Source organism: Rhinatrema bivittatum, chromosome 3, assembly GCF_901001135.1.
Source record: "Rhinatrema bivittatum chromosome 3, aRhiBiv1.1, whole genome shotgun sequence".
NCBI lineage: Eukaryota > Metazoa > Chordata > Amphibia > Gymnophiona > Rhinatrematidae > Rhinatrema > Rhinatrema bivittatum.
Genome location: NC_042617.1, coordinates 590,007,798 through 590,034,049, shown reverse-complemented (window position 1 = coordinate 590,034,049; position 26,252 = coordinate 590,007,798). Strand labels below are relative to the sequence as shown.

General features: G+C 49.4%; 1 protein-coding gene across 5 annotated transcripts in view; it reads left to right on the top strand.

Annotated features, from left to right (window-relative positions):
- Positions 1-26,252, top strand: part of TFB1M (transcription factor B1, mitochondrial) — a 181,503-nt gene that overhangs the window by 30,979 nt on the left and 124,272 nt on the right. For all 5 annotated transcript variants that reach the window (XR_003855776.1, XM_029596710.1, XM_029596709.1 and 2 more), the window contains exons 5-6: positions 10,666-10,817; positions 22,767-22,886. Coding sequence is in view for 4 of the 5 variants with exons in the window: in XM_029596710.1 (XP_029452570.1) it covers positions 10,666-10,817; positions 22,767-22,886 (272 nt within the window). In the remaining variant the exon portion in view is untranslated. The remainder of the gene's footprint in view (positions 1-10,665; positions 10,818-22,766; positions 22,887-26,252) is intronic.

Below are 26,252 nucleotides of genomic sequence, written 5' to 3'. Positions count from 1 at the left end.
TCAGAAATCGGAGAGAAATGGAAATAGCGTCCCATGGAAGGCTGAGCTGGGATGAGCAGTGCTTCATGGTTGCTGTGAAAATGAAATCTGCTGAGAGCAACTGAGAAATTTATTTTTATTTATTTATTTTATTTAGGTTTTTTATATACCGGCATTCATGAACAAGTCACATCATGCTGGTTTACATAGAAACAAGGGGTGCATAGAACAGTAGAACTAAACTTGTGCAAGGGGAAGCAGTTACAAAAAACAGGGGTAAGATAACTGGGAGAGAGAAACAAGGAACGGTGGGGCGTAAAGATTTGTAAAGGGATAATTACTTAATAACTTAATTTATTTATTTTTTATTTTATTTAAAACATTTTATATACCGGCATTCGTTGTGGACATCATGTCGGTTTACAGTCAACAAGTTAAGTTAGGAAATTACATTTTAACAGGGAAGTTCAAACTGGGAGATGGGGTAACGATAGGCAGCTAAGAAAAGACACGGTAAAACAAACAAGGATCCTCGCGGTGAGGAGATGGAATATAACAAAAACATAGTTCCTCAATATGAGAAAAAGGGAGTAGACGTATTGTGGTCTACATTGGCACGGGTTAATGACTTTTTATTCTGGGTAAGCTTGGTTGAACAACCATGTTTTCATAATAATAATAACTTAATGAATATTTACAGTAACATTGTTGCAGTAGCAGGTGATGGTTATGAGTTGTCCGGGAAGGCTTGTTTAAAAAGCCAAGTCTTCAATCTTTTGCGGAAAGTTGGTAGGCAGGGTTCTAGGCGCAGATCAGTGGGGATAGAGTTCCAAAGTGAGGGTCCGGCTGTTGAGAAAGCCCGGTCTCTTGCTGTTGTGTGTCGTGTGGATTTTGTGTTCGGTATCTGAAGGGATCCTCGGTGTACTTCTCTTATTGGTCTTTGAGATATATGAAGGCTGAGCGGATATTGAAGGTCCAGGGAGGTGTAGTGATGGATTGACTTGTAGATGATGGTGATAGTTTTGTAGAGGATTCTGGCTTGGATGGGGAGCCAGTGAAGATTTTTTAAGATGGGTGAGATATGGTCTCTTCTTTTGGAATTTGTAAGGATTCTGGCCGCTGTGTTTTGTACCATCTGCAGCGGTTTGGTGTATGAGGATGGAAGTCCCAGGAGTATGGCGTTGCAATAATCTAATTTTGCGAAGATTATTGCTTGAAGTATGGTTCTGAAATCTTGAAAGTGGAATAGAGGCGTAATTCTTTTTAATACCTGTAGTTTATAAAAGCAATCCTTAGAGGTGCGGTTTATAAAAGCTTTCATGTTCAGATTGTTGTCAATATTGGCTCCTAGATCTCTGACTGGAGAAGATAGGGGGATGTTTGAAGTGTGAGAGTGATGATTATTGTTTTCAGGAGTAATGAGAATTAGTTCGGTTTTGGCGGAGTTTAGGATGAGATTTAAGCTGGTGAGGAGGTCATTGATTTTTGATTGGCAAGATTCCCAGTATTTAAGTGTTTTGCCTAGTGATTCTTTAAGGGGAATCACTATCTGAACATCATCTGCATAAATAAGGTGTTTGAGATTGAGATCCGTTAGAAGGTGGCACAGTGGGCGTAAGTATATGTTGAACAAGGTAGGTGATAGGGAGGATCCCTGTGGTACTCCTATGGGGGCCTTGAAACTGGAGGATTCCTTATTGTGTATTTTCACTTTGTATTCTCTGTTGTTAAGGAAAGTTTTGAACCATGCTAGGGCGGTACCTGCAATTCCAATGGATGAGAGTTGTTTTATGAGGCTGGAGTGGTTGACCGTGTCAAAGGCAGCTGAAAGGTCCAACAGGATCAGAAGGAATGAATGGCCTTTGTCCATACCCATGATCAGGTAGTCTGTTAGTGAAACCAGGAGGGATTCAGTGCTGGATGCTTTGCGAAACCCGTATTGTGAGGGGTAGAGGAGTTTGTTGTCTTCTAGGTAATCTGAAATTTGCGAGTTGACCAGTTTTTCCATTATCTTAGCTAAGAATGGTAGGTTTGCGATCGGTCTGAAGTTGCTTAAGTCATTGGGGTCCGCATTTGGCTTCTTTAGGAGCGGTTTAATGCCTGCCATCTTAAGGTCATCTGGGTAAAAGCCTTGTGATAGGGAGCAGTTGATGATGTCTGCTAGTTTTTGTGATATGATTTCTGGGATGGATAGGAGGGATTTGGTGGGAATATGGTCCGCAGGGTGAGAGGAGGGTCTCATTTTGTTTAAGATAGATTGGATTTCTTTGGCTGATGTGGGTTCGAATTGATCAAGATGCGAGGCTTTGTTGTTTGCCCTTGGGGAGGAAGTTAATTGAGGCGAGGAGTCGTTGGGTAGCTGCGTTACAAGCTTGTTGATTTTGTCATGGAAAAACTGAAATGAACCTATTTCCCTTGGTTTGTTTGGTTTTTTTTTTAAAACAGACCAGTAAAACTAAAAAATGGAACGCAGCTCCCAAGAGGGCCAGCTTGGTGATTCTGTGACCTGGTTTGCATTTCCTGAGTCAGCCAGGGAAAGTGTGGAGGGAAGGGAGGGAGTCAGGATTATGGCGACTCATGGTGGCTGGAATTGCAGGATTTTGGAAGGAGTCCCAATGTGTGCCCCTCCCCCTCCCCCGATCGAGGACTGTCCCTGCAGTGGCTGTGCTAAGTGAGGTGAGAGAAGATATAAAATTAGGGGTAATTGCAAATAAAGGCTCCTAGTGGAGCAGCAGGAAACTGATGGCCCCCAGCTCCCCCGCATAAAACCCCCAGAAATGGTTCAGGGAAGATCCAGGCAGCAGGTCTGGACATGTCCAAGAGTCTTTCCGCTCCTTCGTGGCTGATCCTGGTTGAACCATCAGTCGGGTGCAGCTTCAGAAGTGGCAGAGCACTCAGGAGAATCTGAGAGGGGGGCTGGGGAAGGCCTCCAGGTCTGAGAGCTCATTTAGCTTCTGCTCTTACCTGTCCTTTCCCTTCGCCTGCTGCCTGCTGCAGATTTCATCTCTCCAGCGAGGAGGAGGCGCTGCTGTCTTACATGCTGACACTTTCTAAGGTTGCTTCCTTTGTCTTTTTCTCATTTTGCTGTACTTTTGGTTGCTGTAATAGTAGTGACATCTAATTTATCATTTCTGGAATTGGCAGATTCGTTTCTCCGGCACGCTGTGCGTTAGATACTAATTTGCTCAGAATCTGAAGCAGTTAACATATTGCACTAAACTGAGGAGGACTTTTGGTGATAGTTTGCATCTTCTCTGCCAATGGCGATCTGCCTTTCAGCAGAACACTTCGCTATTTGTTTGCCAATTTAACCTGCATTAATTGGGTAATAAAAATTGAATCTTTTTTCTAGCCTATCTCCTTTGCAAATTTCTCCTTAATTCAGGCCCTGAAGCATGTTAGACTAACAATCTTTTACCACTGGGCTCTGATGTCCCACTAGCAGAAAGCCAGGCGAGAACCGTATAAGTGCTAATAACTTGCTTTCATTAGCTGTCTTGCGTATGCGCTACACTTTTATCTATCTCAGATCCTAAACAATATTCATTAAAACTTCCTTATCTTCAGACCTCTGCATCTGAGATCTTGAATGGCCAGTTTCTGAACACAACGAACAGCTTATGATGCCGTCCTTCTCGGTCTTTTTTGGTGATTTGATCTGTCAGGTTTTTTTTATTTTTATTTCCCCCCATCAGCTGTGTACATTTAATGCCTAATATTGCATCCAATGTTTCAGTCTCTTTGATTGGGGTTTCCTAGTGTGAAGACAGATGGACTCAGGACCAGTGGGTTATGCTCTCTTGCCAGCAGATGGAGATGGAGCAAGCTGACATCATATACTCCTGCAGTGACCCCAGCCTGCCAGTATTCTCTGTCTCCAGCAGATGATGGACGTGCATCTCCCTTTGGGGATTGCTGTGAATTTTGAAAGGAGAATTTTATATTGAGAAACGAAAACCCCATTTTCCTGCAGTAATACCTAAAGGTCCCTCTCCCAGTTGAGAATTCCTCAGAGATGTGCCTTGGTCTGGGAGCCGGTTCCCGTCATGGACTTAGCTACTTTTACAGCTGAAAGGCGGCAGTGATGGCAGATTCTCTCTCTCCCCGCAGCTGGAGACCGTCTCTGTACTCAGCCGGTAAGCGCTGAGCTCCGGTAAGTTAAAAAAAAAAAAAAAAGAAGAGAAGAATTTTTAACTACAAGACGGGGTTTTTAGGCCTTCCTTTGGTCTCTGGGCGCGCCGTCCCGTCCCAACGTCGTTTCTGCTCCCATTAGGCTTAGGGGATCTGGGCAGCCTGGGGGGTTGAGTGGCCCAGGTGGGCTAGGCCTCGCGGTAGGCTTTTCTCTGTGCGCTGCGTGGTAGGCCGCAGTGGCGCTTTTGTGTGCTCTTGTGTGAGCTTTCCTGCTCTCTACAGGATGTTAGTCTGCGCGCTGCGCTAGGCAGGACTTTTGCATGCATAACATTTTTGAGTGTGGTGATGCACTCCAGCGGGGTGCACTAGTAGTGCATGCGTCTTGATGTGCTTATTGCTGGGGCGCCTATACTTTGTGCATGCAACTTTTTTAAGCGCGAGCTGTTTGAACGCAGTTTCCGCTGCTCAAGGCACCAGTAAACAAGAAGCCTAAGTGCCTTTCTCTTTGTGTTGCCTGCCTTCCAACATGTGTCAGTGCTGTTTGGATGCTCAGGGAGAGTTGTCTTCCTCGGAGTTTGCTAAGCCTTGATCCTCTCATTCTGATGATTAGTCTGGTTATGGTTTTGGCTGGAAGTGCGCCGGATCTTGGTACTCTCTTGACTGGCTCCTCTGCAGGAGATGGTAGTTCAGTTGGACCTGCTCCAGTACCTTCTGGGCTTGGCCTGGATCCAGCTGCTTTTTCTTGGGTGGAGTTTTTACGAGCCTTTGTTCATGTTCAGTCCTCCATTTTGTCCAATCTGGTCAGGTCGGACCTCAGCCGGTGGCCCCTCCCTCTTCCAATCCTAAGGTTAAGTGCCATGGCTCACCTTTGTTCACCACGGGTATCCCCAGTGGGGACCTGGATGGCATGGATGATGAGGCGGATCCTGATTCCTTGGAAGATAGTGAAATTCCTCCTGGTTTGAAGCTGTATCGAACCACGTTACAGTTCTTTAATAGAGATGAACTACCAGCCCTGGTTTCCCAGACATTGAAGATGCTGGGAGTGCCTAGGATGGATTCTGTGTCAGAGCCAAAGAATCCCCTTTTGTTCCTCTTGCTTTTTTCCTGTTATGGACGTCATTCAAGAATTGATTGATCTTTAATGGGACGCCCCAGAGGGAAATTTCAAAGGGGGTCGGGCATTGGAAGGCCTGTACCCTCTGGATCCAGCTATGAGAGAGCGTTGGCTTTTTCCCAAAGTGGATGCACTTGCCTGCACCATATCTAAATGGATGACTATCCCCGTGGAAGGAGGAGCGGCCTTGGATGTGCATGATAGACGGATAAAATCTATCCTTAAGCAGGCCTTTGACACAGTGGCGATGACCTTGCAGATTGCTTCTTGCTGCGCTCTTGTGGCATGTTCTTGTCTGCTTCTCTCTCAGGAGGTGGATGATTCGGGGGTGAATTCCAGAGCAGTTATGGAACCTGCTGCCGCCTTTTTGGCAGTCGTGGGCTGTGATTTGGTCTGTACCTCAGCCAGAGGAGTGGCATTGGTAGTGGCAGCCAGACATCAGTTATGGTTGCGGAATTGGCCAGCTGTTGCAGCCTCCATGGCTAATCCTACAAAAATGCCCTTTAAAAGCTCACTCTTGGGAGCGAGTTGGAAACGCTGGCCAGTAAGTGGGGCGAATCTCCACGTCCCCGATTACCGGAGGATAAGAAGCAATTGCAATGCCCCTTTTCTGTGAGGGGTCATCTAAGGGGTTCCAAGCTTTTTCATCCCTACACAAATTTTACCTTTCAGAAGACTCTGCTTTTTGGTAAGTCTCAGTCCTTTCATCCCCGACAATCCAAGAAAGGAGCAGACTTGGGTGGCAGACCATCCCAAGCTTCCCAGTGAATGTTTGCCAACCCACCTTTGGGAGGAGGGGATAGGGGGACGCCTATCTCTTTTATCAGAGGTGGGTTGAGATTACATTGGATCAATGGGTCTTGGAAGTGACCCAGGAAGGCTATGTGATGGAATTTCTTGGTGACTCATTGCTACTCCCTGCAGAAGAAGCAGACAGTGGAGTCTCCGCTTCTGAGACTCCTCAGGCTGAAAGCTGTGGTTCCTGTGCCTACGTCTTGGGAAAATATGGGGCGCTATTCAATTTATTTTGTTGTACCCAAGAAAGAAGGTTCCTTTTGTCCCATCCTGGACCTCAAGAGTGTCAACCGTCATCTGCGGGTGACTCATTTTCGCATGGAAACCTAACGATCTATGATATTGGCCGTACAATCGGGGAAGTTTCTGACCTCCCTGGATCTGTCCGAGGCTTACCTTCATATTCCCAGCTGTTTGGAGCACCGATGTTTTCTACCTTAGCAGTGCTGGGTTGCCATTATCAGTTTCAGGTGCTGCCCTTTGGTCTGGCCACCTCCCCAGCACATTTTCCAAGGTTATGGTGGTTGTGGCGGCGGTGTTGAGTAAAGATGGGATTCTGGTACACCCATACTTGGAAGATTGGCTGATTCAGGCCAAGTCTTTGGCAGAGAGCAGTCTGGTGACCACTAAGGTAATTTCCTTGCTTTAGGAGCTTGGTTGGGTGGTGAACCTGGCCAAGTGCAGTCTTCGGTCTTCTCAGTTGTTGGAATATCTGGGAGTTTACTTCGACATGAGGCTGGACAAGGTTTTTCTAACGGACGCATGGATCCAAAACTTGATATCTCAGGTGCGTCAGTTGGTGAACACTATCTGTCCAACGGTATGGAGCTTATTTACAGGTGCTCGGTTTGATTGCGGCACATCATATACACTGGTCCTGAGTCCATCTGTCTCCACTAAGGAAAACAAAACTATCAGGTAAGTAATTTCTCCGTTATGCATAATTGTAAAGTGATACTAGTTATTGGTAAGTCTGTGGCGGTGAGCAAAGTATTGTAGCTGTGTTTAAAATGCAGAAAGAAGGGTCAGGAAATAAGCTGTAGGTGAAATGTTTTTACTGGATTAAATGTTTGTGGTTAGCTTTCAAGTGCTATGCACCCTTCATTGGATCAGTGAAGAACAGAACAGTTAAACTGAGTTGCCAGAAAGTTGCAGGTTACATTACAGTTACTCCTGGGGGAATTTGCTCAGAATTCCCCTCCTGCTGTAGAATTTTCTTTTTTTTGCTCAGAATTTTAAGATGCCCGGCAGTCCTCAGGCAGATCCCATTCCACTCGTGGCTGAAGTGGAGGGAGGCTGGCAGACCGCGAGCAGAACCCATCCCACCTGCAGCTGAAAACGAAGGAGGCTGAGTGGGCTGAAGAAAAGGGAGGCGCCGGTGGGCCATGAGCTGAGCCCATCCCACTTGCTGCTGAAGTGGAAGAAGACCTGGCGGGCCGCGAATGGAGCCAGATCTGCTCACAGCCGAGGAGCAGTGAACAACTGATGATGTCGATGCGGCCTGTTAACGTGTGTGTGTGTGAATGTGTAGAATGACAGATACAGAGGGTGTGTGTGTAATTTGGAGCCTGTGTGCCTGAGTGAGGGTGTGTGTGTGAGAGGGAGCCCATGTGAAGGGTTGGGTGTGAGAGAGCCTTGTGTGCAGGGGTGTATGAGTGTGCAAGAGAGAGAAGGAGCCTTTGTGAGTGCATGTTTGCCAGAGAAAAATGGAGCCTATGTGAGGGGGAGAGGTGTATGCGATAGAACGAGGGAGTCTATGTGTGGGTGTATGTGTGTGCACGAGAGAGAAAGAGCCTATATGAGGTGGTTTGTGTGTCTGTGTGTGAGGAAGACAGAGGGACCCTGTGTAAGTGGTTGTGTGTGTGAGAGAGGGAGGGAGTCTGTTTGAGGGGGTGTGTATGTGAGAGAGAAAAAGGGAAGGAGCTTGGATGAGGGTGTGTGTGAGTATGGGAGAGAGAGCCTGTGTGAAAGGCTGTATGAGAGGGTGATCAAATTCTAGGAGTGGAGAAAGTGGAAAGCGTTGAGCCTGGAGAGGGAGGGGAGAGATAGTGGAGAGCAGAGAAGTTGGAGCCTGAGAGGGCAGAGTGAAAGGGGTCTGGCCAGAAGAGTAGGGAGAGAGGGTAGAAGTACAGTGTACTTCTACAGGAATTCTGCTCAAAATATTTAAAACTCTGCATCTTTGAATAATCTTTTTTCTGTATTGCATTTTAAATATATTACTCAGACTGTGATTTATATTGCGTTGTTTTGATCAGTATAAAGTATGCAGAATTCACCCAGGAGTAATAATAATTACAGCTTAGTAAAGGAATGGGCTTGATGGCGATGACAATAAAACTTTCTAAGGGGGCCTATGTCTTATAATAGGTGAAAGAGCCAGGGCGATAAGACCTTTATTGTACTAGTTTCAACGTGTTTAATCATCATAATTTAAGTGTTTTGCATTCTTGTGTAGTTCAGAAATTCCTGTTAAGTACCCTGATTGTGACATCGTTAAGGGAATGATCTTTCCTTGAGAAATGTTCGCCTACTGAGCTGTCACTTTGTTTTTCTCTGTAATGTGTTATTTTACGTCTGTGAAGGTTTATTCTTCTCCTTTATTTCTGGCTCATTTCAATGAATTAGCATCGCTTTTCCCTTTTTTTTTTTCAAAGACTAGATCATGTGTTTGTATATACATTCACAGAAGAGCATGAAAGTGAACCGTTTATTTTGAGTGTATTTCCCATGTAAGTAGATTTAGGGTCCTGTGGTATGGGCTGGCACTGCTTGCATTGTGGTATCTTGCAGGGTTTTGTGACGTTTTGTTTTGCTTGTTGGAGAGTGAAGCTTACATAAGCAATCCCCAGACTTTGTTGTTGAGGGCCACCGTCCAATCGGGTTTTCAGGATTGCCACAATAAATATGCATGAAATCCATGGTATGCAAATAGATCTCATGTCGTATTCATTTGCGAAAATCTGAAAACCTGTCAGGGTTCTGGTCCTCGAGGACCGAGTTTGGGGACCCCTGCATAAGAACATAAGATGTGCCATGCTGGGACAGACTAAAGGTCTGTTGAGCCCAGCTTCCTCTCTCCAACAGTGACCAGTCTGGGTCACTAGGAAATATCCAGCAGATGCATTCCTTGTTGCTCACTCCCAGGCAAAAGCGATGGTTTTCCCCAATTGAAAGAACATAAGAATATGCCATACTGGGTCAGACCAAGGGTCCATCAAGCCCAGCATCCTGTTTCCAACAGTGGCCAATCCAGGCCATAAGAACCTGGCAAGTACCCAAAAACTAAGTCTATTCCATGTAACCATTGCTAATGGCAGTGGCTATTCTCTAAGTGAACTTAATAGCAGGTAATGGACTTCTCCTCCAAGAACTTATCCAATCCTTTTTTAAACACAGCTATACTAACTGCACTAACCACATCCTCTGGCAACAAATTCCAGAGTTTAATTGTGCGTTGAGTGAAGAACTTTCTCCGATTAGTTTTAAATGTGCCACATGCTAACTTCATGGAGTGCCCCCTAGTCTTTCTACTATCCGAAAGATTAAATAACCGATTCACATCTACCCGTTCTAGATCTCTCATGATTTTAAACGTGGTAATAATGGAGTTTTCATCCTGGAACCTGTCCAATCTCCTTTTAAACCTCGTTATGCTAGTTGCCTTGATCACATTCTCTGGAAACAGTGAAAAAATACTTTCTACAATCTATTCAGAATCTGCTGGTTGTTAGTTTCATGGAGTGTCCCCTTGTTTCAGCATTATTTGAAAGCGTAAATAACCATCATTTATTTACCCATTCCACCCTACTCTTGATTTTATAAAGTTGTATCATGTCCCCTCTCAGCCTTCTCTTTTCCAAGCTGAAGAGCCATAGCCAGGGTAGCCTCTCATCATCTATATATAGATATATATATATATAGTTGATGTTTTTTCATTTGGAAATCTACAGTCTTCATTAAATTCTATTTTGATATGGTAAACACTCACGATAAGAATTTGAAGTTTTTCCATGACGTTTCATCATACACAGAATCATTATTTGGACATCAAAGTGGAGAAGGGATCATAATGACTTTGGACGACTTTTGTGAAATGTAATGGCAATGAAAATGCTTAGTATCTTGTACTAAACATATATGTATATTTTTCTGTGTGCTAGATCGAGTACTGTTAATGTTGTAGTCATTTCTTTTTTTAATTGGGTCCTAAAATTACATGAAAAATAGTAACTGGCATGAGAACAGTACCATGGTAGGTGACAGCAGAAAGAGACCAATTGGTTTATCCAGTCTTCCCATGCTATTCAGGATTTATCGCAGCTGCCGACCATTCATTGTGATCGCTTGCAAGATAGCCCCACCCAGGGCAGTTATTGCTGTCTGTCTCCGTAGTACTTCATACAAAATCACCCCTCTCTAGTTCACAGCCAGTAATCCTTCCTTCTTATGACAAACTACAAAGCTGTTGCCTGGAAATCTGGCCTTCTGGGTCCCTTGCGTAGTCTGCCAGACAGACCCGGCTAGCTGAGCACCTGCATTTTTACTAGAACTTAGATATTGCAGAATTTGCAGCCTGCCAGACCTATGCAGCTGCTACTTTGATTCTAAGTCCCCTCGTGAAATCTTTTTTCTTATTCTGACAGATCCACCAGATGTGCATATCCTTGGAAACTTACCTTTTAGTGTTTCAACTCATCTCATCATCAAGTGGCTTGAAAATGTTGCAAGCAAGGATGGGCCTTTCACCTATGGCAGGACCCAGATGACCCTGACGTTTCAGAAGGAGGTAGCAGAGGTGAGACTGGCTGACTAATTGTGCATTGGTTCTTTGTTCTGGAAGTCTCAATTCTGCAGAATTCACATAAACAGCCAACATTTCTTGGGCTGTCGTGGATGATGGTTGTGTCTCTCCCAGGGAGATTAACTCCAGTGTATAATGTTTTGCACACCTCATGCATTTTGCAGAGTAGAAGCCCTGTTGTAGTCCACTGGTTTTGATCCCATGATGATCAATCAGTAACATGCCTGAAAAGACTTTTTTTTATTCCAGTCTGCAATCCACTGTGAACAAGTGTCCTCACACCAAACCATCCTGAATTGCATTACTTGGCATCTTCAATAGTATTCTCAACATAGAGGCTATGAGGTAAAAACTGAATGCATATAGGAGAGCAAACAACTCTGTCATCTCTAGAGGTCTCTCCTGAGCAGAAGTGAGGTAGCGGAAGAGCTGTGACATGAAACTTGCGTTACCACGCTGATATATGCTGCTTCTATAAACTGAAGACTTAACATTTGACTACATTAATGAACTCTGAAAATGCCTGTGTTTTGTTTTTTTTACTTACTAGGGTCCTAAAATAAAACCAGATTAATTGCTTTAGGCTTACCACTGTCCTTCTAATGAGGGTCTTCACCAAGTCTATGGCTGCCCAAAAAAATTATAATGCCAGCCAATTGGAAAATGTTATGCAGATAAACTATAAGCTCAGAGGGGGTGACGTATTTAACTGAATATAACAACTCAGAAAAGCTGAGCTGGCATTTACTCTGCACTGTTTGGTAAGCTGCACCGCTTTTATGAGATATCTTATAATAAAAGACTAAAACTTTTTCTCTTACTGGCTGATATTCAGTGCCTCCAATATAACACTAAAGTATCCGTAGAAACAGAATGTGTGCCTAACTTTCTTCCTGTTATAATGCTAGAGATCACAGTTGATCACTGATTTGCTTCACTTCCTCTGTGCTAATCCCCTGTTTTACTGAATTATCTCACTATTATCTCCGTCATGCATCTATGGTCCCTCCTTCAGTTGAGAATTCCTGAGATGTTATATATTTACAAGCCGTTAAGCCCGTTAAAACGGGCTACATCCCTCTGTCTCTCACCTCCCCCTCTTTCTCTCTCCCCTCACTCTTCACCACCCCCTCCCTCACCCACTCCTCCCCACCCTCCCTCTCCTATCACTCAGTCCCTCCCTCCCACTCAGTCTCACTCACTCCCTCCCCCCCTCTCTCCCTCCCTCTCACTCACTCAGTCCCACTCACTCTCACTCAGTCCCCACTCCCTCCGTCCTCTCCCTCAGTCCCACTCCCTCCCTCCTCTCCCTCAGTCCCACTCCCTCCCTCCCTCTCTCTCCCTCAGTCCCACTCCCTCCCTCAGTCCCTCCCCCTCACTCAATCCCTCCCTCCCACTCAGTCACTCCCTCCCCCCTCCCTCTCACTCACTCAGTCCCACTCACTCTCCCTCAGTCCCACTCCCTCCCTCTCTCTCCCAGTCCCACTCCCTCCCTCAGTCCCCCCTCTCCTTCTCACTCAGTCCCACTCCCTCCCTCTCACTCAATCCCTCCCCCTCACTCAATCCCTCCCTCCCACTCAGTCCCTCCCTCTCATTCAGTCACTCCCTCCCACTCTCTCTCTCCGTCCCTCCCTCCCACTCAGTCCGTCCCTCCCTCTCTCTCTCTTCTCCCTCCCTCGCTACCGCCCGCTACCGCCGTCGCCGCTACCGCTGTCGCTACCGCCGCCGCTCGCTACCGCCGTTGCCGCCCGCTGCCGGTACCGCCGCCCGCTGCTGCCACTGGACGCCGCCATTTTTTTTTCTTTCTGAAGCTGCCTCAGAGCGACGTGCTCGCCCGCACATGCGCGGTAGAGCTGGTCTCTACTGCGCATTTGCGGGCCGTCGGTCACAGGCCATTTATAAGGTAGATTTTCCCTCGGAGGAGTGCTTTGGTTCAGTAGCTGGCTTTCGGCCAGCGTGGGCTTATCTGTGAAAGACAAGCGGGATATGCCCTCTCCCCCCGCAGCCGGAGACCCGACTCTGTACTCAATTGGGACGGGTTGAGCTCAGGCAAAGCTAACAATAAATAAATAAGTGAATAGTGAAAGAGAGTTTGTTGAAGGGATTCCTCCTTCCTCTGGCCTCCATGCTCCTGGCCTCCGAAGGTGTTTCGGGGGATGTGGACAGCCTGGCGGTTTACGGTCTAGGCTCTGCTGTTAGGTTTATCTTTGCATATCACATGGTAGGCCATGGCTGCTCTTTCGCACATTTTCCCTGCATATTATGCTGCCCTCTTCAGGACCATCGATTTGTGCGTGTGTGTCCATCCAAAAGCTGGACACACAACTGCTTAGTTGGACAGCTGCTTGGGCGTCCAGCTGGTAGTGGCATATAATTTGGGTGCGTGTTTTACTCTACGCCCTATCTGAGCGGCAGTGAGGGTGCTCAGCTTTTGGGTGCTTATCAAGCACAGGCTTGAACACTTAAATTTTGGGGCATCTAAAATTCGGACACCTATTTTTTGTAGCGCACACAGAGCTTGGATGCGCACCTTTCAGTCGCCTGTAAGCGTACTGACAGACTAATGGCGCCTATAGCTCAGAAACCTAAGCAGCTTACCCTCAGTGCTGCCTGTCATAGTTGGGCGTTTTAGCCTGGTGTTTCCTCTTGTGCCAGTGCTGCCTGGAGGCTCAGGGAGAATTGCCTTCGTCTGATTTTACTGAGCCCGGTTCTTCCCAGCCTGATGTAGGCCTGGGTGAAGATGTGTCAGGAGGGAGCGCCTGACCTTGGAACTTCCTTAACTGGTTCATCAGCGGGGGGAGGTAGTTCGGCGGGCACGGGACAGGTGCCTCCTGCTGCCTTTTCGTGGGTGGAATGTTTTGAAGGATTGCAGTCCTTGGTCGCGGCTGAAGAAATCTTGCCAGGTGCAGAGTCGCACGCCTGCTGCTGTGGTGAAGCGTCAAAATGCATCTAGATCGCTGGTTGGTCTTCCCGATAGGGACCCAGATGGCACAGACGAGGAAGCCAATCCTTACTCGCTGGAGGGTGGGGAAATTCCTGGATGTCGAAAGACGTATATCGTGAGGTATCTGGAGGTTTTTAAACCTCTCAGGAAGACGGATTGCTTGTTTGTCCTCGACGGTGGAAGTAAACATGGCGAGCCGGCTTCGCAGGCTACCATAGCTCGCTGGATTAAGGAGGTGGTCACGGCCGCGTATGTGGATACTGAGCAGTCATTCCACTAGGACTCAGGCAGTGTCATGGGCAGAAGTTAGATTGTCTCCCGTTGACATTTGCCGAGCTGCGACGTGGTCCTCCTTTTCCAGGTATTATCATCTGGATGTGCAGGCCCGGGAGGACACAGCCTTGGCACGTGTGGTGTTGACTGGACCGCAGGCAGCCTCCCGGCCTATTCAGAAGTAACTTGGGTACATCCCACCGGTTCTGGATTCATCTGTCTGAACACTAAAAAGAGAGAAATTACTACTTACCTGATAATTTCCCTTTATTTAGTACACACAGATTAATCCAGCTTCCTGCCTTGGCTGCCAAATGATTGTGCTATGATTCTCCTGCATGGCTGCGTGTTTCCAGGGGTTACTGGTAAGTGTTAATCCACTCCCTAGCCTAGTGTTAATACATTCTTTGTCTCAGCGTTTCCTGTTGGCTGAGTACCCGAATGGTTATCTGTTATTAGTCAAGTTTTGTTAGTCTGTCCACAGTTAACTTTTGCAGAGAATACTGGAAAGCTGATGTCACTGCAGGGGTGTGTGTATATATATATATATATATATATATATATATATATATATATATATATATATATAAAATATACCATGATGTCAGCTTTGCTCAGTCTCCATCTTCTGGTAGAGGTGTATGGCCCACTGGTTCTGGATTCATCTATCTATACTAAAGAAAAGGAAATTACCAGGTAAATTGTAATTTCTCATTTGAAACCATCTAAATTTAGTTTCACAAGATCTAGAGAACACTTGTTCAGAATTGCTTTCCATTTCTCCGTGTATTCTGTCTTCCATTTCTCCGTGTATTCTGTCTCTTCACTAAATGACCTGGAATGTTTTAGGATATCGAGCAGTGTTCTACCAGGGTGGTATAACCAGCTCCTTTCCAATCGAGCATTTATTGAGACAGGGGGAAGCTTACTCATTGGGGAGTTTTGTACTGTATTCAGATAAATTAGAGAATCTTATAGCATGTTTTAGAGGTAATCATTTCTGTACCTAAAAGAGAATTGCCCCCGTGGTTTGTATGCTATGGTTAATCTGATAGAAGACTAGCAAGGGGATAGGTAGGCTTCATCATGGGAGAAAACAGCAAACCAGAGGAGATGGCAAAAAAGGGAGACTAATACACAATTAATATAATAAAATGGGGTAAAAAACTACACAAATCAAATCCATTTAATCAATAATTAAAACAAACACAATTTGATAAAATCAAGCAGGCATTAAGTCACAAGCAATAAAATATAAATCCAATCGCATGAATTAAAAGTAAATCATAAAAACCCAACACTGCCATGTTTTGGCAGATGTGCCTGCATGAAGGGTAATGTATAGAAGCAAAAAAAAAAGAAAGTCAAGCGAGCTTTGAAATACAAAACATGAGAGGAAAGATGCAGTGTGCCCTGCTGCTGGAGAGGCGTGAGAGTAGAACAAAGAGAAGCCTGAAGCAGCATCGCGTAACGTGTAATGCACTGAAGCGTTTGCCAGCTGGGAATGTCGCACAGGCTGACGTGCAGATTATAGGGCTTCAGCGCCCAGTATAGCTCAAATGAGATGCAAAGTGTCTCGCACGGTGAGCTGCCGAGCAGGTGAAGTGAGCTGCTCAAGGTCAGAGGATGAGTCAGTTGTTTTTGGCTTCGCCTGGTTCTCGAGCTTTCTCTTCGTTAAAACCAATTGCACACATCCCACTACTGCTGCTACTGCTTAAGGACTCCAAGCATCATTATTAGGAGAAATCAGTCCTTACTAGTGCTGTTATGACTCAGTTACCTAATTTCACGTAGCTGATTTGATAAATGCTGCCGGATTTGTTTTCCCTTCTCCGGGTATTGCTAGCCATTTTCCTGATAACGGAAAAGGTGACGCTAGTTCAGAAATTTTGAAAAGCTGCTGATTTACTTCCACATCCTGGCGTGTACGGTTTTTCTGTGGCTGGCTGCTGACCAGTTCAAGCTGAATTTTACGGTTTCATGATGTAAAAGTGCTTTCCCCCTCTGCTTCAGCAGTTCGCATCACCAGCTGCGATTCACAGTTGCCTGGGATGCCCAGGAGCCACTGGGTTGGAGAGTGCTTTAGTGAGGTGCAGGTCGTGGCGGAAGCGCCTCTCTCACAGCCACGCTCCAAAGGATGCTCAGCTGGGAGGCCCGGGTTGAATATCCGGCTGCTGCTCCTCAGCTGTTGGAGGCCTCGGTGACAGTCCCAGTTGCCACCACTTTTTGTATCCGTTTTCGGGCAGAGACATTTGTGTGTCTCACTTCGAGGGCTGTGGTTGCAGTGGCCGGACTAGGGCGAGAGAGAGAGTTGGGTGGGCGAGGGGAGGATGGATGAAAATCCTGGATAGCTGCAAACGAAGTTTCATGTCTACAGCAGCCCCAGTTACTATTGAGTCAAATTGCACAAAGAGGCCAGGAGGAACCTGTCAGAACAAACAAACGAGCAGAGCCACTAAGCCTTGATGTATATTCACAGGAGGGGACCCACTATTTCGGGGAGGGGGGGTGTCACTACGATAGTGTGGCCCCTCCCCCCAAAAACCATTGCAGCTCTATGGCGCATTCTTTTTATATTTAAAACTTCTATTAAAAAGACAAATGAATAATAGCTCAACCCAGCACTGGTTCTGAATCATGGCAAGCCTGTGAAATACCCAAATATTTTCTCCCTCAGACACCCTGAAGAATTCCCCCTTTCTCTCACCCAGAGGGCAGGACAGACGATAGGACCCGATCTCCCAGTGCACAGCGCTGCAGACCTCACATGGCACATTCTGTGGTCTCGCAGCCACCAGCACCACGGGGCAGAAGAAGGCACCTAGCGGCCCTTTAATGCAGCGCTAGCCATAAAGGGCCACTGGCCTCCAAAAATGGGGAAGTTGCATGGCAACGGCCCCCCCCCCCCACCCTCGAAGGGGTCAAATCAGTAAAATAGAGTCCTTGGCTCCCACCCACCCCCTGAAAGGTCCAAATAAATAAAATAGGGTCCCGTGCCCCTGGCGCTCCACACCCCCTCCCCCTTCTCCCCCAAAGCTGTCACAAAGGCAAATAAGTTCCTGGGCCCCAACCCCACTCCCAAAAGGTAAAAAAAAAACCCCACCACCGACCTCACTCCTGCGTCTCCTGAACCTTTAAATAAAGTGCAAGGGTGACCCCTCACACCCGGCTCAGTCAGACCAGGCCAGGTGCAAGGGTGACCCCTCACACCCGGCTCAGTCAGACCAGGCCAGGTGCAAGGGTGACCCCTCACACCCGGCTCAGTCAGACCAGGCCAAGTGCAAGGGTGACCCCTCACACCCGGCTCAGTCAGACCAGGCCAAGTGCAAGGGTGACCCCTGACACCCGGCTCAGTCAGACCAGGCCAAGTGCAAGGGTGACCCCTGACACCCGGCTCAGTCAGACCAGGCCAGGTACAAGGGTGACCCCTCACACCCGGCTCAGTCAGACCAGGCCAAGTGCAAGGGTGACCCCTGACACCCGGCTCAGTCAGACCAGGCCAAGTGCAAGGGTGACCCCCGACACCCGGCTCAGTCAGACCAGGCCAAGTGCAAGGGTGACCCCTGACACCCGGCTCAGTCAGACCAGGCCAAGTGCAAGGGTGACCCCTGACACCCGGCTCAGTCAGACCAGGCCAAGTGCAAGGGTGACCCCTGACACCCGGCTCAGTCAGACCAGGCCAGGTACAAGGGTGACCCCTGACACCCGGCTCAGTCAGACCGGGCCAGGAGCAAGGGTGACCCCTGACACCCGGCTCAGTCAGACCGGGCCAGGTGCAAGGGTGACCCCTCACACCCGGCTCAGTCAGACCGGGCCAGGTACAAGGGTGACCCCTGACACCCGGCTCAGTCAGACCGGGCCAGGTGCAAGGGTGACCCCTCACACCCGGCTCAGTCAGACCGGGCCAGGTGCAAGGGTGACCCCTGACACCCGGCTCAGTCAGACCGGGCCAGGTGCAAGGGTGACCCCTGACACCCGGCTCAGTCAGACCAGGCCAGGAGCAAGGCTGACCCCTCACACCCGGCTCAGTCAGACCAGGCCAGGTGCAAGGCTGACCCCTCACACCCGGCTCAGTCAGACCAGGCCAGGTGCCAGGCTGACCCCTCACACCCGGCTCAGTCAGACCAGGCCAGGTGCAAGGGTGACCCCTGACACCCGGCTCAGTCAGACCAGGCCAGGTGCAAGGGTGACCCCTCACACCCGGCTCAGTCAGACCAGGCCAGGTGCAAGGGTGACCCCTCACACCCGGCTCAGTCAGACCAGGCCAGGTGCAAGGGTGACCCCTCACACCCGGCTCAGTCAGACCAGGCCAGGTACAAGGGTGACCCCTGACACCCGGCTCAGTCAGACCAGGCCAGGTACAAGGGTGACCCCTCACACCCGGCTCAGTCAGACCAGGCCAGGTGCAAGGGTGACCCCTCACACCCGGCTCAGTCAGACCAGGCCAGGTGCAAGGGTGACCCCTCACACCCGGCTCAGTCAGACCAGGCCAGGTGCAAGGGTGACCCCTCACACCCGGCTCAGTCAGACCAGGCCAGGTGCAAGGGTGACCCCTCACACCCGGCTCAGTCAGACCAGGCCAGGTGCAAGGGTGACCCCTCACACCCGGCTCAGTCAGACCAGGCCAGGTGCAAGGGTGACCCCTGACACCCGGCTCAGTCAGACCAGGCCAGGTGCCAGGCTGACCCCTCACACCCGGCTCAGTCAGACCAGGCCAGGTGCAAGGGTGACCCCTGACACCCGGCTCAGTCAGACCAGGCCAAGTGCAAGGGTGACCCCTCACACCCGGCTCAGTCAGACCAGGCCAGGTGCAAGGGTGACCCCTCACACCCGGCTCAGTCAGACCAGGCCAGGTACAAGGGTGACCCCTCACACCCGGCTCAGTCAGACCAGGCCAGGTGCAAGGGTGACCCCTCACACCCGGCTCAGTCAGACCAGGCCAGGTGCAAGGGTGACCCCTCACACCCGGCTCAGTCAGACCGGGCCAGGTGCAAGGGTGACCCCTGACACCCGGCTCAGTCAGACCGGGCCAGGTACAAGGGTGACCCCTCACACCCGGCTCAGTCAGACCGGGCCAGGTGCAAGGGTGACCCCTGACACCCGGCTCAGTCAGACCGGGCCAGGTACAAGGGTGACCCCTCACACCCGGCTCAGTCAGACCAGGCCAGGTGCAGGGTGACCCCTGACACCCGGCTCAGTCAGACCGGGCCAGGTGCAAGGGTGACCCCTGACACCCGGCTCAGTCAGACCGGGCCAGGTACAAGGGTGACCCCTCACACCCGGCTCAGTCAGACCAGGCCAGGTGCAAGGGTGACCCCTCACACCCGGCTCAGTCAGACCGGGCCAGGTGCAAGGGTGACCCCTCACACCCGGCTCAGTCAGACCGGGCCAGGTGCAAGGGTGACCCCTCACACCCGGCTCAGTCAGACCAGGCCAGGTGCAAGGGTGACCCCTCACACCCGGCTCAGTCAGACCGGGCCAGGTGCAAGGGTGACCCCTGACACCCGGCTCAGTCAGACCGGGCCAGGTACAAGGGTGACCCCTCACACCCGGCTCAGTCAGACCAGGCCAGGTGCAAGGGTGACCCCTGACACCCGGCTCAGTCAGACCGGGCCAGGTGCAAGGGTGACCCCTGACACCCGGCTCAGTCAGACCGGGCCAGGTACAAGGGTGACCCCTCACACCCGGCTCAGTCAGACCAGGCCAGGTGCAAGGGTGACCCCTCACACCCGGCTCAGTCAGACCAGGCCAGGTGCAAGGGTGACCCCTCACACCCGGCTCAGTCAGACCAGGCCAGGTGCAAGGCTGACCCCTCACACCCGGCTCAGTCAGACCGGGCCAGGTACAAGGGTGACCCCTCACACCCGGCTCAGTCAGACCGGGCCAGGTGCAAGGGTGACCCCTGACACCCGGCTCAGTCAGACCAGGCCAGGTGCAAGGGTGACCCCTCACACCCGGCTCAGTCAGACCAGGCCAGGTACAAGGGTGACCCCTCACACCCGGCTCAGTCAGACCAGGCCAGGTACAAGGGTGACCCCTCACCCCCGGCTCAGTCAGACCAGGCCAGGTGCAAGGGTGACCCCTCACACCCGGCTCAGTCAGACCAGGCCAGGTACAAGGGTGACCCCTCACACCCGGCTCAGTCAGACCAGGCCAGGTACAAGGGTGACCCCTCACACCCGGCTCAGTCAGACCAGGCCAGGTACAAGGGTGACCCCTCACACCCGGCTCAGTCAGACCAGGCCAGGTGCAAGGGTGACCCCTCACACCCGGCTCAGTCAGACCGGGCCAGGTACAAGGGTGACCCCTCACACCCGGCTCAGTCAGACCGGGCCAGGTACAAGGGTGACCCCTCACACCCGGCTCAGTCAGACCAGGCCAGGCTGACCCCTCACACCCGGCTCAGTCAGACCGGGCCAGGTACAAGGGTGACCCCTCACACCCGGCTCAGTCAGACCAGGCCAGGTACAAGGGTGACCCCTCACACCCGGCTCAGTCAGACCAGGCCAGGCTGACCCCTCACACCTGGCTCAGTCAGACCAGGCCAGGTGCAAGGGTGACCCCTCACACCCGGCTCAGTCAGACCAGGCCAGGTACAAGGGTGACCCCTCACACCCGGCTCAGTCAGACCGGGCCAGGTACAAGGGTGACCCCTCACACCCGGCTCAGTCAGACCAGGCCAGGTGCAAGGGTGACCCCTCACACCCGGCTCAGTCAGACCAGGCCAGGTGCAAGGGTGACCCCTCACACCCGGCTCAGTCAGACCAGGCCAGGTGCAAGGCTGACCCCTCACACCCGGCTCAGTCAGACCGGGCCAGGTACAAGGGTGACCCCTCACACCCGGCTCAGTCAGACCGGGCCAGGTGCAAGGGTGACCCCTCACACCCGGCTCAGTCCGACCAGGCCAGGTGCAAGGGTGACCCCTCACACCCGGCTCAGTCAGACCAGGCCAGGTACAAGGGTGACCCCTCACACCCGGCTCAGTCAGACCAGGCCAGGTGCAAGGCTGACCCCTCACACCCGGCTCAGTCAGACCAGGCCAGGTGCAAGGGTGACCCCTCACACCCGGCTCAGTCAGACCAGGCCAGGTACAAGGGTGACCCCTCACACCCGGCTCAGTCAGACCAGGCCAGCTACAAGGGTGACCCCTCACACCCGGCTCAGTCAGACCAAGCCAGGTACAAGGGTGACCCCTCACACCCGGCTCAGTCAGACCAGGCCAGGTGCAAGGGTGACCCCTCACACCCGGCTCAGTCAGACCGGGCCAGGTACAAGGGTGACCCCTCACACCCGGCTCAGTCAGACCGGGCCAGGCTGACCCCTCACACCCGGCTCAGTCAGACCGGGCCAGGTACAAGGGTGACCCCTCACACCCGGCTCAGTCAGACCAGGCCAGGCTGACCCCTCACACCCGGCTCAGTCAGACCGGGCCAGGTACAAGGGTGACCCCTCACACCCGGCTCAGTCAGACCAGGCCAGGCTGACCCCTCACACCCGGCTCAGTCAGACCGGGCCAGGTACAAGGGTGACCCCTCACACCCGGCTCAGTCAGACCAGGCCAGGCTGACCCCTCACACCCGGCTCAGTCAGACCGGGCCAGGTACAAGTGTGACCCCTCACACCCGGCTCAGTCAGACCAGGCCAGGTACAAGGGTGACCCCTCACACCCGGCTCAGTCAGACCAGGCCAGGCTGACCCCTCACACCTGGCTCAGTCAGACCAGGCCAGGTGCAAGGCTGACCCCTCACACCCGGCTCAGTCAGACCAGGCCAGGTACAAGGGTGACCCCTCACACCCGGCTCAGTCAGACCAGGCCAGGTACAAGGGTGACCCCTCACACCCGGCTCAGTCAGACCGGGCCAGGTACAAGGGTGACCCCTCACACCCGGCTCAGTCAGACCAGGCCAGGTACAAGGGTGACCCCTCACACCCGGCTCAGTCAGACCAGGCCAGGCTGACCCCTCACACCCGGCTCAGTCAGACCAGGCCAGGCTGACCCCTCACACCCGGCTCAGTCAGACCAGGCCAGGTGCAAGGGTGACCCCTCACACCCGGCTCAGTCAGACCAGGCCAGGTGCAAGGGTGACCCCTCACACCCGGCTCAGTCAGACCAGGCCAGGCTGACCCCTCACACCCGGCTCAGTCAGACCAGGCCAGGTGCAAGGGTGACCCCTCACACCCGGCTCAGTCAGACCAGGCCAGGCTGACCCCTCACACCCGGCTCAGTCAGACCAGGCCAGGTGCAAGGGTGACCCCTCACACCCGGCTCAGTCAGACCAGGCCAGGTGCAAGGGTGACCCCTCACACCCGGCTCAGTCAGACCAGGCCAGGTGCAAGGGTTTTTACCTTTTGGGGGGGACGGGACCCTATTTGGGGGAAGAGGATGCCAGGGGCTGGCTGATATCTTGGGTCTGGGCAATGGGCAGAACGAGGCGGAGCAGCTTCTCCCTTTATCTTAACTGGATACAGTTCCTATATTCACCTTATCCTGTTTAGTTAAGCGAATAAGTTAGACCTGCTCTGCAGCAGTTGTGAAGTTATCCAGATATAACTTATGCAGCTAACTAGACCTTATCCTGGTTACAGCCAAACTGCTGAACATCTCTTCTGAGTTATACGCAGATAATCGGATATCTGTGAGTATTGGTCGCTATATGTTTCTGTACTTACAGTATCTCCCGGGAAAGTCTCATGTACACTTCCTTGTATTTTCTCTCTGTTGATAGAGGCTTACGGCCAGTACAGGCAGTCGGCAACGAAGCAGGCTCTCCATCATGTCCCAGTACCTCTGCAATGTCCAAAACTGCTTCACTATTCCAGGTCGAGCTTTCGTCCCAAAACCCAAGGTAAGTCTCTTTCTTGCTCTTGATTTCAGTAGAATCACTTGCAGGTACATATTCTGATTCTTCAAAGCACTCTATACAAACAAAATTTATAGTAAATGTCATTATGTCAAAATATGTTTTGTATGTAGCACTGTTACTCACTGAGAATTATAGATCAGCAGGTGATACATTTTTTAAATAAACAAAATAAGATGGGCTCTATATCTGCACTACCTGATAGGAGCCATAGCCTTCATTTGCATATTTCCTCATCAGTAGCCAATGGAAAGTTGTTTTTTTGCAGTGCTTGAATGCATCCTCTTATGTTATGCTAATTTAAGTTTCTAGATCACCTTCCTTCGACCAAAGTACAGCAAGAAAAACAAAAACCAGTACAATAGACATGCATCAATACATCTTTAAATGATTTAGATTTAGTAAAATAATAGAAAAGTTACTACAAACAAAGGATACTAATTCATCAAATTGGAAACAATTTAAACCAAACCTTCTGTCACTAGGAAGGCTAAGTCATAACCTTACAAACTGCTGCATCTTAAAGCTAGAACTGAAAAGGGAGGGAGCCAGTCAGAGGGTTAGAGGGCACTGTCACCTTTGGCATCCCCACACATCTTTTATATTTCTCATATTTTCTGAATTCAAGTATTTTTTTTTTATTTTTTTTATTGAATTTCCATATATTACAATAGTATTACTATTCAGAAAAATTCAGACTTCATATACAATCAGAAATAATTCAAGTATTTATACTCATACTCTATTTTAAATGAAAAACAGTCCGAAACTATAATAAGAATATAGGAGACTGAGATATCAGAAAAAAGAGCAGAACAGAAGAAAAACTAACAGTTAAATTGCTGCAGAGTATCCCCACTCTGTTTACTTTTAATAGCCAACCAACGAACAAAGATATTTTAGGAGTGAGTGTCCAGGTACAGACGTAATTGATCCGGTTCAGTAAATATGTATCTTGAATTTTGATGTATAATCATACACTTTGAAGGAAAGCGCAATTGATATCTGGCACCTCTTGATATCACTTCATTTCTCATCATCAGAAACCTTTTTCTTCTTTCTTGGGTGACTTTCGTAATGTTGGGAAAAACACGAATTTGTTGTCCATAAAATTCTTGGACTTGATTTCGAAAAGCTGATCTTAGTACGGAGTCCGTTTCAGTAATAAAGATAAATGTGACTAAGAGTGTGGCTCTAGAGTCTATTATTATTTCCTTAGACATTTCCAAGATAGCAGATAAATTTACCATGGATTCATGCAATTGGTTTTGCAAATCGTTCTTCCCATCTTTAACAGATGGAATATAAAATATTCTTGAGATAGCTGGTATAGCTTGTTCTGGAAATTTAAGAACATTAACAAGGTAACCTTTGAGCAAGTCTCGTGGTGTATCCATTCTTGACTTTGGAAAATTCAGTATTCTTAAATTTGCCCTCCTTAACTCGGTTTCCATAGCTTCCAATTTCTTATTACATATATTTTCCGATTTGACCAAATTATTTTGAACTTCCTTCATTTTATTAATTTTAACTTCTATTTCTTTTACAGATGATTCAACAGCTATTATTTTACTGTCCAAACACTGCACCTTAGTCATACTTTCTTTAAGCATTGAGGCCAATACGTTTATGGATTTATCCATTGTTATAAGTGCATTCCAGATTTCCTCTAAAGTAATTTTAGTAGGCCTCACTAATGGAGGATTACATATTACCTCTATATCTGGTTCTTTCACTCCCTTCTCTGTCGTGCCGCTCCCTCCGTCATGGTCGAGTTGCTCCTCTCCCTTCGATCCCGTGGAGCTCACCGAAGTTAGCGGATCCCCTCCGCTCCTTCTCGGGGCATCGAGGACATCTGAGGATGTTTTTCCTATCAGCTCTTCCACCATGTCCTCCGATCTTCTCGAGGAACCAGCGGAGGTTTAGGGACCGTTGGCCCGCCGGGGCTCAAAGATGTTTCCTCTGCGTCTGCCCTACGCAGATTCCTCCCACGGCTCCTCCCTCCGGCTGTTTCTGAATGGGTCCCGCTAACATCGAGTCGATCCTCGGTTGTCGAAAATCTGAGATAGGTGTAGAGGTAATATTATTCCTTATTCTTGCCTTCCTTTTAGTGTGAGGCATGTTTTAATTCAGAAATCGTAAAGGCAATCACAGGAAAGGCAAGATTGAAATGACCTCCGAGGAGACGGGACGCTAGCGTGTTATCTGTGCAGCGGCCATCTTAGTCGCCACTGAATTCAAGTATTTAAAACAATATTCATAGGTTTTTAATTGATAGTTTCATTTAGCTGATTGAAAAAATCGCAATGAATAGAGGACCAAATAATTTAGCTTATTAAATGCCTGTTTCTGTTCTCATAATTGATTACTACGGAGGGGCGGGGTTGTTTTCTTTTATGAAGGAAGAGTGGGAGACGGGAAATTTAGAGTTTTCATAGGAGGTTTTATTTTATGTTTCTGCTGCATGGTATGTAACAGGTAAACCTAGGAACTATGCATATTGTTTTCTTGTTACTTTTTTGATGATGATCAAACAAATGTATTCATATTCTTAATGGTGTCTTTCCCCTGTGAAAATTGTGCATCTTTTCTCTCACAGGGTGGAGCTGTAGCTGAATATTGTGCAGCTTTTCTGCTTATTTTTCATGTGTAAAGTCTTCCTTCTGGTTCTTATCAGCGCTCGCCCACAAGTGCATCTTCTCAGTGAGTGAGATGGAACAGGAGGCGACGGAAGCATTTTTGGCCCTCATCGGGTACTCGGAGAAAGGGAGGAGGAGTGTGAAGGGGGAAGAGGAGCGAAGGTTAGAGGAGGAGGGAGAGAGAGAGGCGTGAGCAAGTTGCAGGCTATGGGAGGGAGGGGAAGAGAAGAGAATGAGGTGAATGGAGGGAGAGGTCTTTGGGGGCGGGAGGGCTGGAAGAAGGGAGAGAACTGCATTTGTGGGATGGGGAAGGAAGAGAAGAAGGAGAGGGAGGAATGCGCTGGTTTGTGTTGGAGGAAATGCACTTACCATGCACTCCCACTATTGCCACCCCCTTCTCATAAACAAATTAAGGGCAGAACGAAAGGCTGGAATATCGGGTGCATTTTGTTCCTAGTGAGTAAGTGCAGCAGGGATTTTTATATCTGTTTTAGAACAGGGGTCTCCAAATCTAGTCCTTGGGGGAGAGTGAGGCCTGGAATTGATCTGCTTTTCAGGATTTCTACAATGCATGTGCATGAGATAGATGTGCATGCACTGCTTCCACTGTATGCAAATTTCTCTCATACATATTCATTGTGGAAATCCGGAAAACAGCCTGGTTTACAGTAGGATATGAGATGCTTCAGATTAGATGATCTTTTTTTATGTA